Source organism: Ornithodoros turicata, unplaced genomic scaffold, assembly GCF_037126465.1.
Source record: "Ornithodoros turicata isolate Travis unplaced genomic scaffold, ASM3712646v1 Chromosome56, whole genome shotgun sequence".
Lineage (NCBI taxonomy): Eukaryota > Metazoa > Arthropoda > Arachnida > Ixodida > Argasidae > Ornithodoros > Ornithodoros turicata.
Genome location: NW_026999384.1, coordinates 710,292 through 737,619, shown reverse-complemented (window position 1 = coordinate 737,619; position 27,328 = coordinate 710,292). Strand labels below are relative to the sequence as shown.

General features: G+C 46.1%; 1 protein-coding gene and 1 long non-coding RNA gene across 4 annotated transcripts in view; one reads left to right on the top strand and one right to left on the bottom strand.

Moving 5' to 3' along the window:
- LOC135374413 (uncharacterized) overlaps nucleotides 1-25,797 on the bottom strand; it is a 60,989-nt gene extending 35,192 nt beyond the window's left edge. The window contains exons 1-8 of one of the 3 annotated variants that reach the window (XM_064607379.1): nucleotides 25,629-25,796; nucleotides 18,536-18,610; nucleotides 12,966-13,058; nucleotides 10,630-10,662; nucleotides 8,134-8,175; nucleotides 5,895-5,945; nucleotides 2,706-2,738; nucleotides 403-444 (exon numbers count right to left, since the gene is read on the bottom strand). In XM_064607379.1, coding sequence (XP_064463449.1) covers nucleotides 403-444; nucleotides 2,706-2,738; nucleotides 5,895-5,945; nucleotides 8,134-8,175; nucleotides 10,630-10,662; nucleotides 12,966-13,058; nucleotides 18,536-18,610; nucleotides 25,629-25,673 — 414 coding nt within the window. In that variant the 5' untranslated portion in view covers nucleotides 25,674-25,796. Of the gene's footprint in view, nucleotides 1-402; nucleotides 445-2,705; nucleotides 2,739-5,894; nucleotides 5,946-8,133; nucleotides 8,176-10,629; nucleotides 10,663-12,965; nucleotides 13,059-18,535; nucleotides 18,611-25,628 lie in introns of all 3 variants that reach the window. The other 2 variants (XM_064607377.1, XM_064607378.1) reach the window with 2 other exon arrangements.
- The window catches only part of LOC135374414 (uncharacterized), a 42,971-nt gene continuing 35,327 nt past the window's right edge, over nucleotides 19,685-27,328 (top strand). The window contains exon 1 of the long non-coding RNA XR_010416889.1: nucleotides 19,685-19,759. This is a non-coding gene — a long non-coding RNA (uncharacterized LOC135374414). The remainder of the gene's footprint in view (nucleotides 19,760-27,328) is intronic.

The window sequence follows — 27,328 nt, the reverse complement described above, 5'->3', positions numbered from 1 at the left end:
AAGCAGATTAACTTCTTTGATGGTTACATTTATATTTTTTTGAAGGCAAAAGTAATGAGTTGACTGACTGTCAGCGTGCGCTGCTGTGTACGACAGTTCTTTGCATGACTGGGTGAACAAGAGGGAGTATTCATTGTGTGGAGGAAGCGGGAGGAGCGAGACAGCATACACGAGGTACAGGATACACTACCCAGATTGAGGATGGTTTCCGACAAGATGTTAAAAAGCGTAGACACTCAGCGCGAGAGAGATCAAAATTCCCTCTTTCATTCAAATAACTGCAACAAGCTTATTGGCTGAAAATGTGGTGTTGTAACGTTAGTGGAAGTAAAATTTGTTTGTATTTTCTTGCACCCTTGCACGGGCAGGGCGTCTTCTTGAAAAGAGGACGGATAGACTTACCACAACATGCTTGAAGAGGGACGTGCCCTCGCATGCGTTAACCTAGGTGAGAAATAAAAGGATAATGTTCCCTGCAGTAGTGGGTCGAGAATCTCTGCCATGTAGAAATACCCCACCGCTAGCTATTTCTATCTCAACTCCGGTATCTGCAAGCGGGTAGCTAATTCTGTGTTAGGTGGCAATGTCACTTCGCCGCATCAATGAGCATAGGGTTGATGTAGTGTAAGAAACGGTGGACGCTGTTCGGGAAGGGTTAGCTACACTGTAAATCTGACACCCGTCGCGTACCTTTTGTGTACCTCTCGGAAGCAATGGGACCCGTAGGATGAGGTACACAACCGGTCTGTTGAGAGAGGGTGACAGCGAGAGGGGGATAGGAAAAAAAGCGGTCGCAAAACTCGCGCACCGCTCGAAAATTGTGCAGTTTCTATATTTCTACTAGAGACATAGAAAAGAGCTGGAGTTTCGGTTCCATAGCGGAATCGGCTCCTCGGGGTTGGGCTCTACAACACTGCAATTTCGCGGTCAATCTATTCTCACCACTAACTATGAAGATTAATTATGAAAGTTAATTAACGTCTACATTAATTACTGATACACCCTTGATAATCACACTGATACCTTTGAGCAGACTCTAACATGAGTATATATATATTCAACGACTCTTCTAAAAGAAAGTAAATCGCGAATTTATGAAAATTCTGGAAAATTACGTGACACACCCTGAATATGCCAAACTACATTTTGGACTGTGCTCTGAGAAGGTGGTTTATTGTTTGATTAATACTTCAATATCCTATATCATTCAAAGTTCCGTCCGTTTCTTGCGCATGCGACAGGAAACTCGGTGCCTCGCATCGCTGCGGAGCGGTCATCGCAATCGATATCACCCGAAGGTTGTTGGAATGTATGTTGCAACAGGCGTGCATCAGATCAATGCTCGCCTGGTGGTCGACCATGAAAGAGCAAACGAGGATGCGATTTTGCGTCGTAAGGAGTAAGCTGGTTGTGTGTTTGTTGGCCGCCTCTGAGCTTTCCCGAGGTGCTGATCAGGCTTCAGTTATATTCAAGCCAGGACTGTTTTGCTGTATATCCTATCGAGCAGCAGCTCCAGATCGCGCTCTGTCAGAGTAACGGCATCTCATTCGAGACGATGGCTGGGCTATACCGGTGAACTTACGGCTGCTCCGTTTATGGCCTTAAGTTTGCCGTCTGTCTAGGGTATTAGTTCGTGTTGCTACCGCAAATTTCAGTCTCGACTTTGCAGGCATCGTTGTATGAAGCGCAAAGCTGGCTAAACCAACGTTTTGTTGCTGCGATGATTTCACTCAGCTGTACGGTTCGAACATTGGTAATTTGTGTTTGAACACTCCATTTCATACACCTTTCGGTCCAGTGCCTCAGAAACTTCGCTTTCTTTATGCCATTTGACGAATTGACATCCAATTGACTTTTTTTCACATTTGTGTCGTATCCCATCGGCGCTCCAGCGAACCACTCTCGGCGTGCGCCAAAACAATCACACGTGAGTATAGCATAAAGGACAAAAACCGGTCTGGAGCAAGGCCGACATGTTCGCGCTGTGTGTCACTGGTCCCCATCCAGTCGTTACCATTCAGCGCATCTATTGAACACGGAGATAACCTGGTCCAGCGCAAACCCAAGGTCATCGACGCCGCAGTGCATGCGCAGCTGTGAAAAAATGTCTATTGGATATTAAATCTCCCGTGATTAATCGTAGGTCACCAGAAGAACACGCGCGGACTGCAGCGAGTCATAATGGCTGTCCATTGTCCGATGTCTTGTGACATTGAAGCTTGTGTGCGTGTGTAAAACGCTTCTTGACAGTGTACGCGGAATGTTTTGTATGTATATGGTGCCAACACTGTATACCACTTTCAAGGTACGTATTTTCAGAATTTCTCATTTCACACATACACCAGTGCGGCACAACAGTGTTAAATTTTACCGACACTTGACAACAGTCTCTCTGATTAGCAATCTCGATATATGCGCCACGACAACGAAGGGAACAAGCTTTCGTGGAAACATTGTGCTACAGGATTATGGAATTACAGGCTTATCCACCGTTTCGTCTCGAAATCGTTGGCGCCCTGCTTTGGAAGAATAGTTTCTTACTTTTACGTGCTCGACTTCATAAAAAAAAGTCATCCATTTATTAAATGTATTCCTTTCGAAGTTTTTTTCTTAATCTAAGTCCTAGGCGGGAAGCGGCACTCTTGCCCTCAAGCATCGAATGATAAGACCAACAACGTTACACCAATAGGATATATTTCACATACCTTGGGTTCGTTGATGACATCCTGCAGGGTCACCTGTGTGTTGCGGGAACGGAAGCTGCATCTAAGCCATCTACTTATATTATTAATGCACAATGAAGAACAAAAAAAAAAGAAACTTGAAGGCCAGCATGATCGCAAATTCCACTGGTCAATCGCAAGCGAGTACCTGAGTCCGCTACGGAGCAACAAGATCGGGCACACATATGGACCAGGGAATGCACCAGAAAAGCAATGGCGCTTCAACCAAGATCTTGCATTTTTAAATCAGAAGTTCACCGCATAGCGCGCTCTTTGCCAACCACCATCCCCAGTGACAGTGCCCCCTGATTGGAAGGCGTACGACTTTTTGTGACACTTATGCGGTTATCCTAATTGTCAAAGGGTGGTGGTGGTGGTGCTGGTGGTTGTGACGGAACTAGTTGTCGTAGCCGGCCACGCTCACTCGAGCAACGTCACGCAAGGGTGCGTGCGTGTTGGGCCAACTTCTCAGTGAACGTCTGAGGAAAACTGCGCATTCCCCGTGCTTTCCACAAATCAGGAGTGATAGCTGTATATTTTTGCGCAATGGTTCCCCTTCACCGCGCTATGTGGTGAAGTTCTCTTATAAGAGTGTTCCTGCATCCGGCACCGTATTTTGTGGACCCTATTCCATACAGAACCCAGCGGAGAAAGGCATTGCTAATTGGTCCGGTTAGAAGAAATAAACTGATCGGAGCGGGTAGGCGCGGTAAGCGTTCTTCTTCTGGGCACCGTACTCATCATTGGCATGGTGCCTAAAGGGTTTGGTGTGCCGTAGAGCGCCGTACGGACCCTTTCTTCCCTCCGGGCTGTTGACCCACAATTCGCATGAACCTTTAAACACGTCACACCAAACCCTTGAAGTACCATGCCAATGATGAGGACGGTGCCCAGGAGAAGAACAGAAGAACAGAAACATGTCGGCGGCTTCTGTCCTGAGGCAACTCCCTTCCTACATCTCTACCGGTTCGCTGGATTTCTACCCATCTAGAAGGGCAACGAGTATTCCACGCCAAGCGAGTTCCAGTATAGAACCAACAGTCGTAGGAATCGCCGCCTAGTTGCTGTACGGAGCGTCAGTTCACATGCATTGTTTTTACTGGCACGGTGAGATATGTTAAGAGAGAATGGCGATCATGTCCTTCGACTGTCAGTATACAACCGCCATGTAACGAAGTGACAAAACCAGTTTCAGGACTATATCGCACTTATTTTTTTATTGCTGACATCTGAAACACTGCTATACAAGGAACTACATTGTGCTCAGCAAGGAACCACAGGGGTCGGGCAAGTGAGCGTGTAAGTTCTGCAGTGTTAAAACAGCTCTTCAGCATATAGCACGCTCATAGCCAACCATCATTCCGAATGATATCATTCTGTGCATTGATCTGTTGAAAATGGGTGGAGCCTCCTATCTGAGAACATTATGTCACATTGTCCCAGATAGACGCCTCCTCCCTATTTTGAACAAATCAGGACACAGAATGATATGATTCGGAATGATGGTTGGCTAGGAGCATGCTATGTGGTGAAGTTCTGTTCTAACAGTGTAGCACCGCCAACCAGAGATACTTGCACTAGATAGCGCATTTCCAATCAGACGCAAGACGTTCGTGCCTAACGACTTGTGTATGTCGATACCTGACGATGATGTCAAACCTAACGATTGTCTTGTCCCGTGTTATATGTCCGTCTGTTCGTCCCCTAGCTTGTCTGCACCACAAACATTGGGATATCCACCTGCAGACAGCTGACATGTCATTTTGGGGTAGGTAATTGGTGTCAAGGTTGCGCGGACTTTCGAGGCCGACACTTGATGACACTTTGTACTCGTAATCAGTACAATACGCTTTCGCTCTTTCCGCATTCTTTTTTCAATCTTCTCTGGCTACTTTCGCACGCAACGTGCCAATCTGAAAAGCTCCCCGCGCTCATTTTGAGTTGAAATGCGAAGTTTATTTGAATGCTGGCGCCAGGGGCGACACGTACATGCAAATGGTCCGTTTAGGTTCTGAAAGCCATGCTGTTTTAACGCACTGCACGTCCGCCGTACTCCCCGGATCTTGCCCGACCGAATGCAAGGTCTTTTTTTCGAAGCTTAAAGAAGCTTCAAGAACGACGTGCACTAAACACGTCATTATGCCGAACTGTAACATAGAATTATGACATTTCCTTGCCAGACCGAGAACATTTCAGCATCTCCTGGTATGGTATATGTGACGATCCAATGCAGGACAGCCGGTCTGCTGAGAACAGTATGGTTTTTAATTGTGTTCTGCTCTATATAGGAAGACATAGATATTCATTGTGCCAGCAGGATGCATATCGCATAAGGTATCAACATTTTTCTTGTCTTCTTAAATATACCAGGTTGCTCATCGGCACGCTTTCTGCACAGCAGTGCGAAAATGAACGTGCCCATTGTAAATGCTCTACCGTCTGGAGTAGTTTCGACGCAATTTCTTATCGTTGATATTTACATGCGACACTATTGGCGTCGAATAGCCTCCCCCAACCCCACCCCAACCCCCTGTGCAAGAGGGAAGCAAGCTACGCAACAATAACATATATCGCCTTTACCAACATGGCTGTCGTCATCCGCCATTCACTGACAACGACGGACTGCGCGACAAGGTCCTCGATCGGAGTAAAACTGTGTAGCTCCTTTCCACTCCCCTCGATAAAGGATGAGCCAGGAGTTTCGAAAACGCAAATTTCACTGGGCATGCTTCGACCAGCGACTGATTGTGAAAATTTTGTAGAAATCTTGAGAAAAACATGTGTTTTTGATTGGGATAGCGTGTTACGGCTATGCGCTTCAGAATTCTGGAAGAAAAATGCTGCCTTTCCTTGGCAGTTTATCGAGATTATTTATGCATCTTGGCTTAATTAATACGTACCACGAACGCAAACGACCTCAATGTGTGGCAAAGGTCCGTGTGAATGTATTTTAAGTGGTTCCATAATTTTCTGAAGTAAAACACACTTTTAGGAATGCAGTTGCATTCTCTCGTGGAGCACCCTGTATTACAACTACATATCGTACGTTTCATTTCATCATACTGATCTGATAAAATGTGATTACTTTTCGTGAGATGCTAGTGCGAACGTGATCAACGCCGAGCACCCACTCTATTATTTGGGTGTCACAAATTCTGCAGTATGATTTACCTCCAAAAACAGTTGCAGATCCTTTATGGGTCCACGGGACTGGTTAGCGTACTGAAAGTAAATTCACAATGTTAACCAGGCTAACGACAATATTTCTATTGAATCAGACATTACCCAAGGCTCCGTACACCTAAAGACAAAAAGGAGTAAAATACGGAGTAATTGCAGCTTCTCGTCCCCTAGACTGCAATTAGTCCCAATTTTAGTCCCTTAAACCCGGCATTTACTCCTCAGAAGCGCAAATAGGCGATTTCAGATATTGCCCTTGTGCTCCGCACGGGGGCCCTCCGTCGCGCAAGTCACGCGCATCGCGCAGTGCGTTGTGGGAAATGGTTTGCATTCGTGCTCGTCTGCCTGCATGTCTGCCTGTTGCTTGAAGGTGCGGGAGGTGAAGGAGAAAGAAAACCGAAACCGTTTGCGCTCTTCTTCTTCTCTCTGACTCATGAAAACTAAATCCCAAGGTGCAGCGGGGCTTTCGCAACACAGCGCTCTCTGATGGGCAATCCATGCAATTTCTGAAATCGTCTATTGTCACTGAACGTGGCAAATGGTCTTCCGAATGAAACAGACTACGTGAATATGTGCTCTTGGTGAATTAATTTGATGGCATATGGCTGCATAACTCAGCCAACTGATCAATTTTCCGCCCAGTCAGAGTAAGAAACAGCGCTTCTTTCTTCGCAAAATGTATGTCGCAAGATTTTATATGACTCGATAGATCATGGTTGACCTTTTGATTTAGAGTATTGTCATGCATGGACACGAGCTATGTACAACGCAGCTAACAGACTGTGAAACGCAGCCTCCACTCTGTGACAGTCCCGAAAGGGACTATTCTGGTGTCAATGCATATAGTCCCCAAAAGGAGTAAAGTTGCTCCTGTTTTGCTTAGAGTGTACTAAGCTCCATGTTATTCTTGATATGAAGTAATGGCCCACCAACTAATATTTCGTCTACTATCAGGCTGTTCGCAGATGATTCAGTTATCTACCGAAAAATTGTGTCTTCCTTTGATCAGCGTATGTTACAAGACGACCTTGTGAATGTGTACACGAGTGGTGCGTAACAATGCACACGCACTCTTAGCAAAAAGGGTAGAGCAGTTACACCTTTTAAGAGGAAATAGGTTGTCGCATATGTTGTGCCTAAAACGTTGAAAATATTCTATCTGCTATCTATGAATGATAGGGTTACCGCTCTGATTTGGTGAGCGATGAGGGCGTACGCCTTTTTGTAGCAATTTAGAGATATGATAGTTGATTTTTACCACCCTTTTACACCCCTTATCAGACGCTACGTTGACCTAGGTGTAGAAGTTACCGCATTTTCACGCCTTTTTTTTCGATAGAGTGTGCCATTAAACCTACACATAAATGTAATATTCCCTTATGTGGTCACCGTATAGTCCTCGTGCCGCGGATGATTTTACGTACACGATTAATGGCACGATCATCCCCTTCCCTTACTGTTATAAATATCTTGGCGTTTCCGTTTCATCCAGCAGTACATGGAACAGTCACGTTGAACACATTTCTACTAATACAGTAGGCGTTGATTTAAAAGAGCACCCCCTCACCTAAAGCATCTGGGACACACTTGTTGCGTACGACCAGAACTGGAGTACGCCTGTTCTGTGTGGGACCCTTCACAAACTTATCTGTCCGGGTCCATTGAGCGCATCCAGAACAGATCTGCCCGTTTCAGCGCTAGCGACTTCTTTTTCTGCACATCTGTATCGTCATTAAAACGTAACAACATTTTCACTAGAGTGTCTCAATACTCCCCCTGCACCACACACACAGAGCGGGCTACTACAGCCCGCAGGAAGAACATTCTGTATGGGAGAGAGTTCAGGATTTCAATTCAGTCTTTAGGGTTATTTACTGAACGACTCTCGTAAATCATTATTCAGCATTATAGGCAAGAAGGAAAGAATTGCGAGCACATTTTATTCCCAGAAAAAGTTCCGCGCCGCAAGGACAACCGTGCCGTCGTTTGTCTGCAAGCGCCAGAGAAAACCTGAGACTACTCAGACGGCCCCCAAGGGGCACAATGTACTGAAAGTCGAGTGCAATGTGGGTGGACGGGTAGGTGGATATAAGGCCTTGAACAGGCTGGTGAAACTAAGAACATTGATAAGACACATACCGTCCACCCTTATTGCACTCGACTTTCAGTACATTGTTCTACCTGGGGGATCTCATCTTTTGGGGAAACATAAACGTGGGAATTACCTTACCTCTATGAAGGCATTCACGCCGCTTGCCATGTAGTCGATGACCTTGGAAGGAATAAGACAAGCGTGCTATGTTCATTGATATAACTGGAGGGCGGAGCGTCCAGGTCTAGGATCATGCGGGAAGTGACAGTGTTTTTGCTTTGTCATCCCAGTATACATGCGCCTCTGAGAACCCTAGATATGTCGCACAGGACAGCAACCACATTATGGGGTAGTGGCATGGATATCAAACACTCCTCGAGGACCAGCATTATCATTGAACCAAAGGGATAATGTGTGCAGGCAAATATCACGGTGATGACTCTTAGCAATGGCTGCCGATGTGGTCCATTATCTCACGCACACATCGTATTGCACACTGGAACACTGAGGGGAAAAAGATTTGTTCTCCTGTGTGTAGTACTTGGCGTGATGGGAACCCTCCAACACACGTACGCGTTAAGCTCTGACATCAAGAGCTCCGGCCATTCCCATAGGTATTCGTAAGCACGTGACTTTTACCGCGCTTCCTCTCTCTCGGAGAACTGCTGTCACGTCAGAGACGCATGAGTTCCGGTATATTTCTTCTGTCGGTTTTCTAAGCGTCTATAACGTCCATTACTGTACAACATGGAATGCAGGTTCACATGGATGTAAACCTGATTACATTTACGTTTATGCGGAATAAGTTGAGATTAAGTGTTGTAACCTCCTTTAAAGGAGCATGGAAGCGACATTTCCCATGCTCGACACCCTGCTTCATCCCTCTTCATCAAGGAGTCACCATGCAAGACATTTTCGCCCTGCGGCGTACTGTCGCTGTGCAATGAAATTTACGAAACACAGTCGGAGAAAGCAGTCGCGGAGGAGAGACACGAGCCCCGCGTGACGTAGAAAGTAAACAACAACAACAACTTTATTTGCGACCTTGGAGAATGGGGAGTTTCATCGCCGCAGGCGATACTTTACCCCATTGCTGGATGGAATGGGGGGAATAATGTAACGAGCCCCTTCACAATAACGATCGAAGTTCGATGGTGTCCACAAATGTTAGAAGAGCTTTGAGCGCAGAGCGTTGCTGGGCTGGATTTGGCCAGGGACCAAGCAATTTCGATAGGGAGAAAGGGCGAGAGTCGTAGAAAGTATTCAGTGCCTGTCTGCTTTGTTTTCTCTACTCGACTCACCGCCGCTTATACATGCTTGAGCTGTGCCGTTGGACGTCACTGGTGACGTACCGGAGCCCACGCTGCGTCACGACGTCTTCTTCTTCGCCGGTGCGCTCTTTGATGTGGAGAAGTTTTTTTTTAAACGTGTGCGGAACAGAGCCCTACGCGTGCTCTGTAGGTCACCGGCGCTCATCATTTTTTGGCGGGAACACATTTTATGCGTTGGAGAAGACGGCGCAGTGAAAAACAAAACGTATTTTCGGCGTCACTTCCATGTTCCATTAAGGATTACCTCCGGATTGGATTGTTTTTGGACGGAGTGTAAAAGATAGTTGCGGTGCATATACACGCCTAGACTCTACAGTTTCCACAGTTCCCTTAGAGGTTTCGACTAATTTATACCTAGGTCAGGCGATCACTGACGAGGCGTGAAAGGAGCATGGAAGTCACGCCCCAAATATTGTATGTTTTTCGCTGCGACGTCCTCTGCAACGAATAAAACGAGCTCTTGCGATAGAACGTTGAGCGCAGGTGACCTACAGAGCACGCGCGCGGCTCTGATCCGCACACATAAAAAAAAAAAAATCCTCTCCACGTGCTCTCCAGAGCGCACGGGCGAACGAGAAGACGTCGTGACGTACCACGGGCTCCGGCACGTGACCAATGACGTCTAACGGCACAGCTCAAGCATGTATAAGCGATGCGTGAGCCGAGAAGACAAAACAAAGGAAAAAGGCCCCGAGCAGTTTCTACGTCACGCGGGGATCGTGTCTCTCGTCCGCGAAGTGCTTTCCCCGACTGTGTTTTGTATATTTTATTGCGCAGTGACAATACGCCACAGAGCGAAAATATTTTGCGTGGCGACTCCTAGCGGACAGCTTCACAGATGAAGCACCGTTTCAAGCCACGTTAAATGGCAATTCCATGCTCCTTTAAAGGAAGGGGACTTCAAAGCCCGTAGCGGCGTGAAGGCCTTCCCGCATGCAGCATTGTCGGACGGCAACCGCAACTGGCTTTCAGTGACATTTGCAATACGTGCGCGTGGATTGGGTAGGCAAACATAGGGAGGAGCATATTACCAAATAAATATACAGTATTGCTATGGCAATTGCTACTTTTCTATTTCTGTGCCATTGGGTTCAGTTGCTTTTCAATACGGTAGACAGAAGAAAGATAAATGCGGCGAAATGGTGTCAGTACGTGTTGGTACTTTTGATCGGCAGGAATAGAATCATCATCTTGTTACATTTCTATCCAACATGGTGCAAGTTTCCAGATCCCCATACTAGCTCTTGCTGGCACTTTTTTTTTTTTCCCCTAGAGCCTGTACTGCTGACTTTTCCATAATTACCTTTTCTGCCGCTTGTGTATAGTTCTCCAAGGCCTGGAAGTATACAGAAGGACAAACGTTTCGTGATAGTGTAATATCGATACCGCACAACCAGGAACCACTGAGAACCAAAACTGATAATTTGTTCGTCGCAGTATTGCACCCACAGTCTCCACATTTTCTTACATATTATACACTGTATGCTATGTGGGGACAAGCCGTGTTATTTTCCTTTGTGTGTGGTGAGCGACATAACCGGTAGATAGCCTTCCAATACCGTGCGCACCCAGGAACCTTCATAACATACCGTCAAGGCATTCCTGGTGAGGGATATGTCCTGCGAATGGTATGCAACCCTGGGTATATTCGCCCTGAGAGCAACGGAGTGCGTTGAACTTGATGCACTAAAATGTTGTATAAAGCTATTTTATACAAATAAATAAAGTTAAAATCCGGTCGGGTTGGTGATCCATACTAAAAGCGAGAGAAAAAAAAGCATTGCTATGGGGCAACGAAAAGGACAAAGGTCGAGACAAACACAGCACTGTACTGCCTACCGAAGACTTTTATTTGTGAAACACCCCCTTTTATAATAGAAGAACCCTCTCCCCTTCCTTCTCCTGTCGAAAATCCCAGAACTGCCGAGCCGCGCACCTAGGTCACGAGAAAGTTCATCACCTTATCGTAATCTTGACGTTAGGAAGTAGTGCCTTACACCAACACACGTGGCCAAATGTTCCCCCAAGGTAAATGATGAAAGATGGAAGTCACTGAAAAGGTCAGCCAACTGTAGGACTCGAACCCACATCTTCTGGATTACCGGCCCAGGGCTCTACCAATTGAGCTAAGCTAACACAACTCCCCAGAGACTTTCAATGGCGCGTGATCAGAAGGGACAAACCAGCCACTCTCTCCCACTCATCCTCCTTTCACTCTTACCTTTTTGCTAACTCATACACACATTCATACGACGGTATCGACGCAAGCGGCATCAGTTGAAGTCCATTGGAAGTCGCTAGAGAGCTGAGCTAGTTTAGCCTAGCTTGACATAAAATTCTAGTGCATGATAAGTCCCTCGATGTCCCGAAAGCCTGTATTTCCTGTTTAATCGTCATTATAATCCCAGAACATTACCTTCGACAACACTATACGCAGAGTGTGCGCGCAAGGGCCGTTTGGAGACGGACGTTACCTGGTTTTATTTCCCCGTGACATTTTCCATCGGTTGAGAATCACTGCTGTAGAGAGTTTCCGTACTCTCTCGCACACAATTTTTTTCTCTCTCTCTTTAAATGCATTTCTTCCTGGTCACAGCGACAGGGTAATTCCGCTGTGCCAGCCTTGAGGACGTTCCAGCTAAATGCGAACATATTTTATTTTTAAATAAATACGTATATCACTTTTTCCGAGATGAAGTCAATTACAATATAGCATATGCTGAAGGGCACTCATTAGGAGGGCAGTAGCACACTCCTAAGGCAAAGTCTTAATCACTTTTAATAATTAACCCCTTAATTATAAAAGCTACGAAGTGGACCCAGCAAGAAAAATCTGGTCCCTTCGGTCACCTGATCCCGGAGCCGTTTTCCGAACAAAACTCTCTTCGAGAGATCGTCCGCAAAAAAAAAAAAAAAAAAAAAAAAATCGTGAAAGAACACGTTTTTTTTTTTCAGTGTTTTCTTCATTGCGCATCTTCAGAGATGCGCCTTTCCTTCACCTCCAGTGTGAGAGGGTGAAGGAGCAGAATGCCGCGTCGTGCGTAGAAGATGAGCTTTAACTTGCGGAAACAAAACAAAAACAAAATGTATCGGGTGACCCTAGCGGAACTGCCCTTATCTTGGGTTGCGTTTTCTGTTCTCTCTTAATCTTCTTCCAGGACGCAAGAGGCGATAGCGTGCCCTTTCACCCTCTCACATTGTGGTTGGAGGATATTCGTGTCTCCGAAGATGCACAACAAAGAAAATAAAGAAAAAATGGTGTTCCTTCACGATTTTTTTTTGGACGATCTATCCTACAGATTTTTGTTCTGAAAACGGCTCCGGTATCAGGTGACCGAAGAGATAGATCATTTGTTGTCATTGGGACAACTTCGTAGCTTTTATAACTAAAAAGTTCATTATTGAAAGACATTGCTTAGGAGTTTGTTAATGCCCTCCTGAGGGGTGCCCTTCAGCATACGCTATATTGCAATTGATTTCATCTCGGAAAAAGTGATGTATATATTTTCTAATAAATATGTTCGCATTTAGCTGGGACTCCCTGTATGTACTTCAATGCATCACTCTTAAGCACAGTATCTACTACGAAGTAACGTTTGAAAGGTTGTATTCTCTCGTGTACTCAAACGTGCAACTTACATGGGAGAATGGATGAGCCTGGAAAGGCATGTTGGTCCCACCGGTGGACGTAATGTACCTTGACTGAGGGCGGCAAGCGGAGTCATCGAAGTCCTAAAAGGTACAAATATATGTCAAATTCAGGCAATTTTGGTAGAACGTATGGAACCCCTTTCTTTCGTTTTTACTATATGATTAACTGAAATGATTCGCGTTAATTTCACTCAGCAGACAAATTTAATGCCGTGATACGATTGAACCCACGAAATGTTGTTCTCTGTACTTAATTGAGGAATACGAGTGGTTTTTCACAGGTAGAAACGGTAGACAGTTGAAATGTTCAGCTTGGTCACATGCCAGGAGAACCAGAAATCGTCACCAGAAATCGCGTTTTATGCTGGTAACAGGTATCAACACTAATTACACATCAAAAAGTGGCGTTATAGAGGTACTGAAGAAAGTAAAAAAGTCTAAATGCACAAACGGCACTATATTCTGAATGATGGAAAGGAACCCCGACCGATACAAGGAATAGACGTACAAGTACAGAAGAATAGACGTGTACGTCTATTCCTTGTCTCACTCCCATCAGGCGCAACCTGCTACCCCGTCCTCGGTAGCTCAGTCCGTAGCGCACTGGTTTTCTGAGCTCAAGATCGCGGGTTCGATCCCGGCCGAGGACGGCAGCAATGTGGGGGAAGTAAACATTGCTTCCAGCACCGTGTGCACGTCAAAAGAACCCCAGGCGGTCCAAATTATCCGCAGTCCTATACCCTGCGGCACGTGCGACACGTCGCCACACTGCGCAGACATACCTTACGTGTAACATCACGGTATCCTTATTTCCCCGCATCTGACCTCCCCTTCCTCTCCTGAATACTTATCGTACGAAGTCGAGGTCAATAACAATGTGGGTAAGCTGAACATTGCCTCCGGCAATGTTTGTCGAAGGTTTCCGGCGCACTGCGCAAGACCCCGGGTCATCGAAATCACCAGCACCATCGCCATCACAACCGTAATGTTAAAATTACACTAGAAGGCACCAGAGTGCAATTATTTCTCCTCGCGAAATTAAAAAAAAACATTGTTACCTTGACACCAGCACAAAAGCAACTAGAGTAAACTGATACGTCGTTAGTGATGTATGAGCGAAAGAAGCCACAACTGACGCTTTATCCTTCCCCTATACGCAAGAAGCTCCACAATGAGGAAACGCCCTCCGATTGGTCCGCGCGAACGATCGGTCCAATCATCGAGAGAGGTCGTTAAGTTGAAACCCATCTGTGCCTCATCGGGCATTTTGGGAGGGATAAAGGCCAACCTTCATGGAGAGGAATTTTGAAGTTTGATAAGTTTGCGCGGCAGACTGCCACGCGCGTTCCGCCCACAGTTGTACGCCGTCACCAGCTCCATGGGACGAAAAACTAGCGGACGGTGTCGGAAAGTCATGCCCTGATGTCACTGTTGCCAGAGCACAAGGTGAAAGCTGCTCAGTTCATCAGTTGCTCGAAAAATGCATTTAATGTCACAAATTTTGCAACTAAATCCACCAACTGCCTAAAAACGTGTGCCCAGTAATGTACCGAAAGGCACATTCACTACTACGAAAGGAAAACATGTTTTTTTGGCAGAGAATGCCTGGCGTTCTTGCGATGCAGTATAGGCGAAACAGCGAGTAGACGACAGCATCCCATAGCTAGAAGAAGAGGACAACGACGACGGCGACTCACGAGGGCAGACGACTACTTGCAGACGACAAGACCTAGCCGGCGTAGATTCATAGCGGAAGGGCGCTTTGATTGGTTTATCTGCAGTTGGCGCTTCCGGAATCGCGGACACTTGGCGAAAATATGTGGCATGGGTAGATCGGCGGCGGACTCTCACATTTTTGAGTTCGGTCGCAGCTTTTTCGCTCAACATTCGCTCCATGGATATTGGCCTTAACGCGCGCGTTGCAGTTTCATTTCGCTCAGCTCATAAATCCCGAAAGACGCAGCGGATGAATTCCGCTCGTTTATGTTGAGTCAAGGCAGCGACATCAGCAGAGGGAAACTTTGTCACTTTAATGTCCCTTTAATGGTCGTGAAGAGACGTCTCGCCTATTCGTGACATCAGCAGTGATCTTTCTGTGTAATGATCCGTTATGCCGCGAGCTTATCTTTTAAGAGTGCACGTGTAAACGTACCCCTAATAGTAGTTGAAAGCTAGAAAATCCAGCGAACCAATCAAGAAATGTGAACGGATACTTTTCTTTACTAATTATTAAGAGCCTCATCCTCTATATATTTTTTTCAAAATCCGAGTTTTCACCCCGAAGCAACTATGCCTATGAGGTGCGTAAAGTCGTGGAGAGAGGACAGCATTAAGGTGCGGGAGTATGCTGTGCTTGCTTCAGGGTGAACTGTGCCGACATTCGACTGGAAAGCCTTCGGAAAACCCAGGGAAAACCTCATACGACACAGCCGGTGCCGGGATTCCAACCTGCGTCACCTCCCATTCTCGATATGGAGCGCGATCGCTCTAACCGCTACGCCACGCGAGCTGGTTGACTTCAATATTGTCGGCTTTCCCGCTGAGCCTCTTCCGTTAACATACCCCCAATTATTCCTGACCCACACTGCGCACAGCGGGAAGAAATTATCGTTATTACGGTTATCCGAGTATTCACACGGAGGATATCCTCACGGAAGATTCTAGTGGAACGAAAAGCGAAAACAATGCTCACAGAGTCGAAGTACCGTCCCATCCCATGTTACGTGCAGAATTCACACGGCGCCATTCATAGCAGACGACACTTGGCAGAAGACACCATCAGCGTCTTTCACTCTCGTCTGCTACGGAATATCTAATGTCGCAGGATACCCCACGGTTCGCAGTCTACATGAAGACATAACGTTGAGTGACGCATAACACGTGACAGCAGAAAGCTATGACTTTTTTTTTTTTTTGTATTCTCCCCTGTATTTTGGGGAATGTCCTTCGTGTGAATACACAGTATGGCTCCCAAGAATAAACGTCTTTGATGATACCAGTACTTGAAGTGGGGCTGATCAGCTCCCTTCTAGCCGTTCACGCGGTTTTGGTGAGGCCTGCTGTGCTTTACAGCCTTCCAATCCTGCACATAATTTCCACAACGTCATTCAATACTCTTCGCGCTCTATTTGCCAGAAGCCTTCGCCGCTGCTTTGGAGTTCTCAGAATGTCTGAAACACGGCAAGCTCCGGCTGAAGCTGGTGAACTCCCGGTGGACGTTCTCCGTGAGCGTGAAGTGGCTCGGCACTTCCTACGTTTGCGTTCGCATCAACCACTTGCCTCACGAAAATCCGATACCGTCCTGAAAGCGATTTCCATCGAGTAGGGCAGAGGACACGCCGCCGGACAAGGCGTCACACCGCCCCCTGGTTCCTCCCTGTGCCACTCACCTTCGTGAGTGGGTGGTACGGTTGGCAACCGACCAGCTGGAACAAACAGATCAGGTTCTCCCACAAGTTTTTCGAGCCCGTTTTTATGCTCTGGTAGACGCGAAGTTTCCTACCTCTTCCGCAGCATACACCCATGGCGCACAGCCTCGAAATGGCAACTCCGCCTCGGCATTCGTCATCCTAACCGAAGGCGTAGTGGAAGGCCGTCACCTTTCGCATTAAACCTCCTCCAGAGCTGCGGAACTCTATGCCATACCTTTCATTCTGCAGCACATCGTTGATCTTATCCCGCGGGAATGGGCTGTGTTCACTGAATCTACATCTACGCTGCAAGCAATTGAAAATTCTACCCAAGCAGCACAATGTACTGAAAGTCGAGTGCAATAGGGGTGGACGGTATGTGTCTTATCGATGTTCCTTAGTTTCACGAGTCTGTTCAAGGACTTCCACCTACCCGTCCACCCCTATTGCACCCGACTTTCAGTACATTTTGCTGCTTGGGTAGCATCCGATCCTTACCCGCACCGTTGGTGACGGATGTGTTAATGGCTTACAACCTTGTCTACGAAGCAGGGCACAGGCTGGTTCTCCAGTGATGGGTTCCAGCCCATTGCGCCTCGATGTGGCTTTTACAGTGCAGTGGCGATACCGTTTCAGACAAGTTGACTCTCCACTCTGCAGTCATTGCTCATTTTAACAGTTGCAATCTACTTCTGGACACAGTCCAATGGTTCCATAGAAGTAGTTCAATACGAGTACAGAAGAGCCGAGGAGCAAGTGAACAAGGTGAAAGTTTTAACCCCATTTTTTTCTTTATCACATCACTATCACCATCAAGGTGAAAATTTTCTGTGATTTTCAATGGCATTCCGATACTTGATTATTTGAATTATTTCAAAACTTGATTATTTGAATTTGATTATTTGAATTATTATTTATTTGATTATTTGATTTATATTTAATTACCGCCATGCTGCCTGTAAATAAGCTTTAAATACGGAAGAAACTGTGTACAGTTTTACGTTTGCAAAAGTAAACCGTATTACAAAATTTATAACGAATAAAATTCGTTGCGTATGTACGCAAACATTTACGGAGCGGCGACAAGAAAACTCTTTAGTGCCATAAAAGTCGGTACCTTTGGCTGATTTCGTTGCCATGTTTGAACTCAGCGCATTTAAACAATTAACTAGTGCGGCACTTCATACCCGAACCAGAAAAGTTAGAAAAGAACGAAAGAAATTAAAACGTAAACCGGTAGACCGTAGACCTGTGTTTAACTTCACCGTTTCTTCCTGTGCTTCATACTTCTTTTTATTTACCAGGTTACCGACACAGAATGTTTTCTTTCAGGGCGTTCCTCAATAATTATGCAAGCCATCACCCGCCGTGCAAGATGATATGAGATACACAGCAAGAGCACCAGTTACGTATATTATGGTGTCTTAACTGTGTCTAAGGTATCCTCTGGTGGCTTAAAGGGGCGCTAAAACGCAAAGACAACTTGTTTTGAAATGAAAGTACGTGTTTCAATCAGTATAATGCGAGCAAAGTTAGTTCCCACAGCGCTACGCTGTAGAAGAAAAGCACAGTGAAAACAGAGCCGTCTTTGGGGGCAACGAATGGGATCCACAGGAAGCGACGATTGGCGGCATCCAACGAGACAACAGGACAAGCGCGTGCTTTACCTATCGTGGCCGTGGGGATTTGGAACGGGTCAGATCGTAGTGTTCCGTATATGCGCGGCATGATGCGCAGTGCTTCATTTTCCAATACCGATTCACTGCTCTACAGCTCTCGCAGACGTTCCACCGACAACATCCATTTTCACGTCCTTCGGGCAGCGACGCCAGCCCGCTTCGCAACGTGCAACCATGTTTTTCGCCGGGACTGGCATGGCACGCGCGTGCACGCGCAGCATGCAATAAAAACACCGATGTAGAGCTGCAACGAGGCACAGTCGTTAGCGCCGAAGCAAGAAAGAGTCCTGTATATTTTTGATGGAAATCTGGTAACGGAATGAATCAAAGGTTTGAATTATGATAACAAGTAGAAAATTAACATAGCGTAGAACGTGATTGGAAGTGAAATTGTTATCGCATTCTAATGGGGGGGGGGGACCTTTTAGGGTGTGCTAAGTGTGTATTAAAAACTGTGGTTGCAACTTACGACACCGATGGCATCAAAATAAGCCTTGACGTAATGCAGTCCAAATTCTTCACTGCTGATGGCTGTTCCAGGGCTCTGCGTACAAGAGATATATATGTGGTACTTAGAGGACTACATAAAAAAAAGCTAGAAGTACCTTCCTAAGGAACGCAATGGTGCAGTAAAAAAGCATGAGTTGCGGCAATAAAGAACGGTACTGCATCATTTACTTCACACACAATAGGGAACGTATATAGTATACACCACAGACGTGGGAAAATTGAGAGGGAAAGGACGGCGAGGGACAGAGGGAAGACGGGTCAAGTACAGCAAGGTCATCACGAGACTTTTACAGAATGGTACTATAAGCCACATGGATGTACACTGAGGGCACGCTAACAGAACTGCCCAAGCTCGGGTGTTGTTGCCAAGATAGGGCTTAACCTATCGAGTCCGGGGCACCGACAGAATGTGTGTCATCTGAAGATGGCGCATTCACCACTTGACGTCATAACGTCATTACAGGGTCGGCGATTCTGTCGAGAGAGAACGTGCCTAGGGGTGCTAAGTAGGGAGTTCACGTTACTCGTCGAGGGAGCTGCGTGCGTCCGAGATGTAGTGATCACAGGGGTGACACAAGCCCGCCACTGTTATACCTACCATCAAGCGGGTGTCTTTGGCAAAACCGCCGTCTTGTCCTGGTCGCACGTTATAGAAAACGTCATTTTGAGGTCATGTGACCTTGTTTACATGCCGTTTGCCGCCTGCCGCATATCTCCGTCGTTGCCAGCGTAAACTACGCGGTGCTTCTTCCGCAACGCGGTAGCTCATTTCTCATTAGTTTAAGTACATCGCATCGGCACAGTGAGTCGTAACGCGCGGTCGTCATCACATCTTTGGAAGTCGTCAACATTACGAGGCCTTATGTGGAAAACTGCGCGTTTTACTGCGAGATTATCGGATAAAAATAATTACCATGATCGAAAGACACTCAAAACGTCGAGCAGAAACAACAACCGCATTGTTTACAAACGGTTTGGCTGCCGATCACGGGCGCAGCCATCTTTAAGGTCACGTGTGCCTTTACGCCTGCTGTGACGTGCGACCAGGACCTGTCCAGGATGCATTGCGTTCGCCGAGAACGCTTTCGTCTACAGAGCAGTACATTGAGTGCCATCCATGTGGGACTGACGGCGGCGGCGATGCGAGCAGCGCATGGAGCGTACTAGCGAGGATGCCGTTACGGTAAGAATAATACGGTGCAAAAATGGTGTAAATGGTGGTACTGTGTAAACACGTTCTAAAAATAATAACGGTGCTTTAGCGACACTCGAAGCGGCGCAGATAATTTTAACTCTGATACGATACTTTTACTTTTTGGTCAGTTAATAACACGTTTGCAACTGCAGTATGGAGTAAGAGGATAAACGGCGCTATTGATTTTGATACAGTTATTGTTGGTTTGCGTATAGTGGATGCTGATTGTGGTATGAGGAGCTACAGCGGCACGAGGGACGCTGTCACAGTGCATTGGCGCTCCATTAACCGATGGTTAATATTACATGATACCTAAAACCGATATGGTTTTGACAGTTGGGCCGGTGAAGTTTAGACCCTTTTCCATGTGATTTTGATACACACAGTTTTTGTGATTCGAAATCCGCGCGTACGTATTTCCGTACGCTACGCACGAAGAACGGTGGCGCGTTCCAGTGCAGCAAGCACTTTTACCAGTGGCGATGACACAACGGGCTACTATATCCTGTAGTTTTTCTGATCAGTATTGCATGTAATTTATGTCGTCTGTCGCTCATATATTTAGTTCTAGTTTCACGTATCTGTAATGTGCGATATATTATTGATGACGTACCAATATGTCCACCAATAATATTCTATATGTGCTGTGACCTACGAGTGCATTACGGAATCCTGCACCTCCAATTATTTTGTAGGGGCTTACGTAGGGCCTTAAGCCGTAACTGTACTCTCTATTTCCTATGGCTGTGTTGTCTACAGCGTTATGCAGAAATTTATGAGCGTGCGTCAACAGCAAGCCCCTCGCGTCTGTTCTTGAACACGTATAATATTTAAAAAAGTCATTATTTTAGTCGCATAACGGAGCGTTCGCAACTGCAGTATGTATCAAAGGAGGTAAGAACTCCTATATTCAGGTATATTTACTTACGGGTGTAATATGTGTAACACTGATCTTCTACGTTTCGTAATTCTCTTTTCTTTTTGGGATACGGGCGAGTAGACTCAGTGCCATCCAGGATACCTCTATCCATTGCTACGTCACTTGAAGAATTGTAGCACCCAATCAGACGCCAACGCCGAGGTACATATAACGTTCTGCTCAACGCACTTCACCACATAGCACGCTCGTAACCAACTGTCATCCCGAAAAAGGACGTTCTCATCCCTGATATGTTGAAAACGGGAGGCGGAGCCTATTTCGTAGCCATAATGCTGCCACTTAAATGTATACAATAGGTTCCGCCTCCCGTTATCAACAAATCAGGAGCGAGAACATTGTCATTTGAGATGATGGTTGACGAGCAGCGTGCCACATCTGGTGAAGAGACGGACCAGTCAGATTGATTTATAGAAAAGGTCATACGAAAGTCAACAAGTTAAAATAGCTGTTTGAAACCGGCACAGTCGGCGGGCCTGCTCAGTAGAGTTCATAGCCCCTTTAACACCGTGATTTTTTTTGTACGCTACTATGACGGTGACATAAGCTACACAATAATGTTTAGAATGAAAGTGAGAGGCATTCCATGTTAACATGCAGAGAAGTTACAGAGAATGGGTGAATACCACCGTAAGAAGAAACTGTTCCTGGCAAAAGATGACCGACACCAGTTATGGCGTCCAAAAGAATTTGTTGTATAAGCAAGCACTTCAGTTTTGAATCAGCAGTTGCTTGTTTTGTTTTCCTACTTATCGGTCCTTTTTTTTTCGGTCTGCCATTACAAGGCTCTGCTAACCTTTATGAAGCTGTTCGGATAGAAGCCACTTTGAGAACTTTTCTTGATGGTGGCTTTTCTGCGACACTACCTTGTGGTGCCTTCTTTGTGTTCCTTTCGTACTCGTGGGAGATGCAAGGCCACCTAAACTTCGTGATCATTAAACTTCGGCCTTGAAATGCCGTGAACACGCTGTCGAGTAGTATGTCGGAATCAGAGGTGGGCAGTATTTAAATACATTGTAATTAAAGTACTACTTAAAATATACGCGCTTCACTGTGACTAGCCGCGACCAAAATATGTAAACCGAAACCAATTAATTACTGCAACAAATGACCCGCTTCGGTGGCAGATTTTTCTCTAAAAGGTGTCCACTGAAGGTCCCAAAAGGGGTAGTACCCATTTTAATGTCGACGGCGCCCTGCTTTAGAAGTTATGTTTTTCTACGAAACTCGTTTGAATTTTTATTTAAATAATGAGCGCCTCCCACTCATTCACACGGTGCGTAGCTTGTAGGTGGTATCGGACAGATACTTGTAAAAAAAAAGTCCGTCGATTGGTGCACCTGTTCGCGAATTATTTAGCCCGGGGATTTAACGAGACACCCGGTATATATACGACACGTATTTATAATTATATTCAAATATCCGTTTGGGGGTATTTATCCTTGTAAATACTTTATAAATACTCCCAAGTATATACTCCTAAAAATATACTGACTCATGTCTTAAATATGCTGCGCATTTGACCTTTTGGGAAGAAGGGCGCAGTGTTTGGGCTAACATGCAGCCGAAAAACGATTTTAGATGGCGAGTTTTTCCTGTTGTTGGAGAGAACGGTCGCGGCTGATTACCTTGTTGTACCAAGCATATTCGTCAAATTTAATGCAAGCCTTTGTTCATCGGCACCTGCCAAGATGTTGATGTCTTTTGCGAATCAGATTGTACGGCCTAACACAAGACGCCGAAGTGACGCAGTCTTCAAAAGACTTGTAATTTTAAAATTACCATGATAATCTAACAAATAAATACTATTTTTCCTTCCTGATTTGTTATGATCATCGTTATTTCTGTAGTTCCAGATGACATCTTCCTCACAGTATTTATGGTAGTAGTTATGGTGTTTAGATACTGTATGTATATTAAACACCCCTTTCAACAAATTATTTTGTATTTATATTTAAGTATTCAAAGGTTGTATTTATGCCCATCCCTAGTCGTAGGCCACAGTTTATCATGCGTTCTTTCAGAGAGAGATGCGTAAAAAGTACTCAGCTACTAGATACAACTATTTATGATACGCACTGCCGTCCATAAAGCACACCGTATGGAAAGAAACAATCGCAATGAAGTTACTTGTGTCAGGACCCCACGATATATTTCGAGCCACTTCTCCCGTAAGGCAGCATTTGAGCGGAACTCGTGGAAGGAAATACTTGGGTCCGACCCTGCCTTCTTCGGCTTGCAAAGCGGGACGGTGCAGTACACCATCACGTCTCACGTCTGACAAACCATGCACTGGAGACGAACACTGCCCACCGCGTGGAAACCAGCAAAGAGCCAAACGCGAATGACGGCAGCGACGGTATCCGCATAGCATGCGTCGTCTGCCGAGGGTCCCGCATTCAGCGCCACAAACGTGCGGCGGCCGCTTGGCGAAACTAAATCAGCGGCGCTGGGGCTAGGTGCGAGTGTTATGGTCGGTATTACAGAGATGGTCGAGGTATATAAACAAGACACAAATTCGAAGCATCTGGTGAACATGACGGAATAACTTGTTCAGAGGTTGATGATGATAATGATAATTGGAGGTTTTTGGCGCAAAAGCGACTGAGACCATAGAGCGCCTATGGTTGTACGCCTACAAACTATGGTTGTAAACGACTCAACTTAGGTTCTGACGTTGGAACATGGAAGCACACAAACACAACACAAGCCTCAAGCTGCCTGGGGCCTGCCAAAAGTTGAGGATCCTATTGTGCGTGTTTCTTTCTATGTATCGCCTAAACTGCGGCTCTGAAAAATCGTGGCGCAATGACTTCCACAAAAGGGATGACATCCGCGCTCAACGAAGGCAGAGGACACACCGGACGCGACCGTCTATAGAAAGGGGGCGCTTCACATGAGGAGGGAGTTGGCGCTGCGGTCGCCGAGCAAAACTTTAGTGTGTCAGGCCCATGCCAGTTGCCTGAGTTACCGCCGCCGCCACATACCAAGAGAGCCTCTATCGTCCGCGGCGTCCCCGCAACAATGGCACCCCGTAGAAGTGGGCTTCCTACTTCGCACCTCTATGTTCCCGTGTGTCTCCCGACGGGGTCGCTGGGCCCGCAATGACGCCTTGACGTCGAGTAGCCAAAGCGCCATTTTCGTATGGCCCGCCACCTGTCGTCGCAATAGTAAAGCCCTCTATTCGTTGGGGATAATCCCTCTCTTATGGGCCCTTTTGGCCACAATTAAATCAGTACAAAAGACGTGATCATGACATGTTCGTCGAACTACGCTCTTACCACACCCCTCTGTAAATCGTGAAAGAAATTTAAAGCGAAATGATATAGAGCGCAACATACAAAAGCAGATAGACAGCACAAGACACAACATAACATGATTTAAAGACCTCCATAAGCACCCTGTTCTTTCAAAATGTAACTCATCCGTGGATGGACACGAGCGACATACTCACGGAATATTCTAGTGAAAGAAAAATGCCAAAACACTTCTCACAGAGCCGAAGTTCCGTCTCGTGTTATGTTGAACATTCACACGGTGCGGAATAGCGGGAGCGGCGTACTGCGTATTTCGCAGACGACACCGTCAGCGTGTTTTCCTGACGTCTGCTACGGAACATCTGGTGGCTGTGTAGCAGGATATTCCCCACGGTTAGCAGTGTACGTGAAGACATGACGTTGAGCGCTGGCGCTCACGTGACATCAGAAAGCTATGACGCTTTTCCCATCTTCCGCTTCTGGGGATGTCGCTGGTGTTGTTGTTATTGCTCCTTGAGCGGGATGGCGCTTATCCGTAAGGCAGATTGACTAGGACTAATTAGGTGCGATCATCAGGATGGTAAAAACGAGTTAGAATACATGGTATCCCCGACAATTAAGAAGCGCGCATTCGTGTACTTCCAGTGTACAACGAAATGTGGACTAGGTCAATACATGGACCATACTAAAGACACTATAGTATATACCAATGTCTTACATAACGTCGTTGCAAGGAACGGCGCAACTCATATCGGAAACATTCTTTCGGCATGGAAACTCATTAAAACTGGAATCGCAAAAGCATATACAGACTCTTCGATATATTGGTTGGTATTTGCAATAGGGGTTGCTCAAACTCCTCGTCTGCCATCTTACTGAGGTTTCTCCAAACCGTACACTGGTACGCGCCAGGCGAACCAGTGACAATGAATAAAAGTAAGAAATATGGCCGGTGCAGAAGAGGGGGGGGGGGCACTATGAGAGTATATGTATTGGTAACGACACGGAGATCGCGTTACCACAAATTTGTAGCCGAAATACTATTCCGGTATCTACTTAAAGAAAAAAAAAGTATCGCGACCCACACTGTGTTGCCGAACATAGAGTATCGATTGGATTACGGTAACGGCGTTGCGTACGTACTCAATTACCTACGAAATTAATCATGAAAGATGGAAGTCATTGAAAAGCTTAGCCAACTGTATGGTTCTTAATATTTTACACCTTTTAGTATGTATTACTGGTGTAATCCAAAAGTGCGATAATTCACATCCTTTAGGGTGCACTATAACACCGTTTTTCCACAGGTTATAGCCTGTTTTTTGAGGGTGTAGCCTGTGGAAAAGGGTGTTATATTACACCCTAAAGAGAATGAGTTATCGCCCGAATGGATTACACCCTTAATACACCCTAAAGGATGTAAAAAAATTAAGAGTGATTACTCGAACCCACATCTTCTGGATTACCGGTCCAGAGATCTACCAATTGAGCTAAGCCCTTCAGCTAAACTTGGTAGAACGCTGGACCGGTAATCCAGAAGGTGTGGGTCCGAGTCCTACAGCTGGTCATTCTTTTCAGTGACCTCAATCTTTTATTGTACTATACTGCTTTGTACAGCCGCCCAGTAGAGTCCTCTGAACCTAATCTTCTCAAGTTTGCTTACCAGCATGAGTGTCCACACTAAGAGCAGTAGCAACGAAGCGTACATGACGAAAATTCTATGCCACGCAGCGAGAGGAAATCTAAACGAGTTTCAAGAGGCGTGCCCTGCAGAACCGTTACTGCATTTGTGAGTGAGTTATTAAAACGAGCTCGCCGTTTCTCTTCACGCAGGTGGTGCGCATTAGCGCGAGTATACTAATTTGAAGTCGTGACGTCAGCCGGGCGAACCCAATTTCTTTTCATCCTTTATTGAGCAGTTGCTGTTATACTGAGCGATGTTAACGCCGCAGGGTAATTTCAACGGTGGTTGCTGTCCAGGTGTTGGCAGCCCATACATAAAGTGAACACGCGCGAAATTGGATGTTTTAAGCAGGCCGTACACGGCATTTACGCGTCACTAGCGCACGTTTTACTCATAAACACGGCGCCGTGGTGAATGTTCCTTATTACGAAGAGAAACTGTAGTCGTTGCACTCTGCACTCTTAAAACATAACTTCGCCGCATAGCACGGTGAAGTTCAGCCATTGCACAGAATGATAACCACCACGAGACAATTGATGTTTGAGGTTGGAACACATATATCATAGAATATCAATTTCGTGATACCCCCCCCCCCCCCCCCCCCGAATTTATGTAATGCGTGGGTCCGGATGCTTTTTTATAGCAACTAACATAACTGCATAGTGTCAGCGAAAGGGGTACTGCGCCCGTTCTTAAACAATTATTGGCCAGAACGGTGTTAGCCCAAGTGGTGGTTTGCTGAGAGCATGCTATATGCGGTGAAATCCTATTTTAAGAGACTATCGAACATATGCTGACATAATGCCGCGCATATCACAGTAAATCATTTTACACCTTTTTTGAGTAAATTGCTTGTCCTATAACTGACTCCTTTTTTCACACCACAGTGGCTGGTGTATTTTAGTACAGCGTTTACTGAAGGATATTATATAGGAATCACTCCTACAATAGGTTCTTTAAGAACAACACTTTTATTAGGGGCGTAATCCATTGAAAAACATCATTGAAAACATCATTTGGGAAAAGGGTGTTCTGTAGAGGGTACCCCAACTCTTATCGCGTAGAGTACCAGCTCCTGCAGCAACTGCAGGTTCGCATTTACACTTTGGTGGCAAGCGCCACACAAAAATGAAATGAGGTAATTCATGCAGTGTGTTGCCTGCCTGTTTATCACGTATGATACCGCGCAACTTTGAACAGCGAGTACTTGTGCACTTGTTGGCAAAGTTGATGAGTTACTGAAGTTTCGGCAGAGTGCTGGCATCGCCTGGATCGCAGCACCGTAACGCCGTCCGCTCTCGTGCAATGAGCGCCGTTCCGATGTAGCGATCTCCAGCAGGCGATGCCAGCAGCGCGTCCGGGCACCCACGAGTATTGTCATCAACAGCGTGTGTATTGTCATCAAGCAGGAGTGCTACCTATATGGAGGTAGTCCCCTTTGGACAGACACTAACTTAACGTTACAGTCCTACAAGCTAGATAACAACACTCTCTATAGGAGAGTGCTTTTCGTACTGACCACACCAGGCGAACAATCCAAACACGGGAGAGCCGCTGCTGAGCGCAGTACGATCCTAGCGAGCTGGCTACAACATGATTTGCCACTCACCCTGAACGTGGCGGAAAAGACGAGTAGACGTCAGCCAGCGGCGAGAGCACTCCACAAGACCATACAGTGC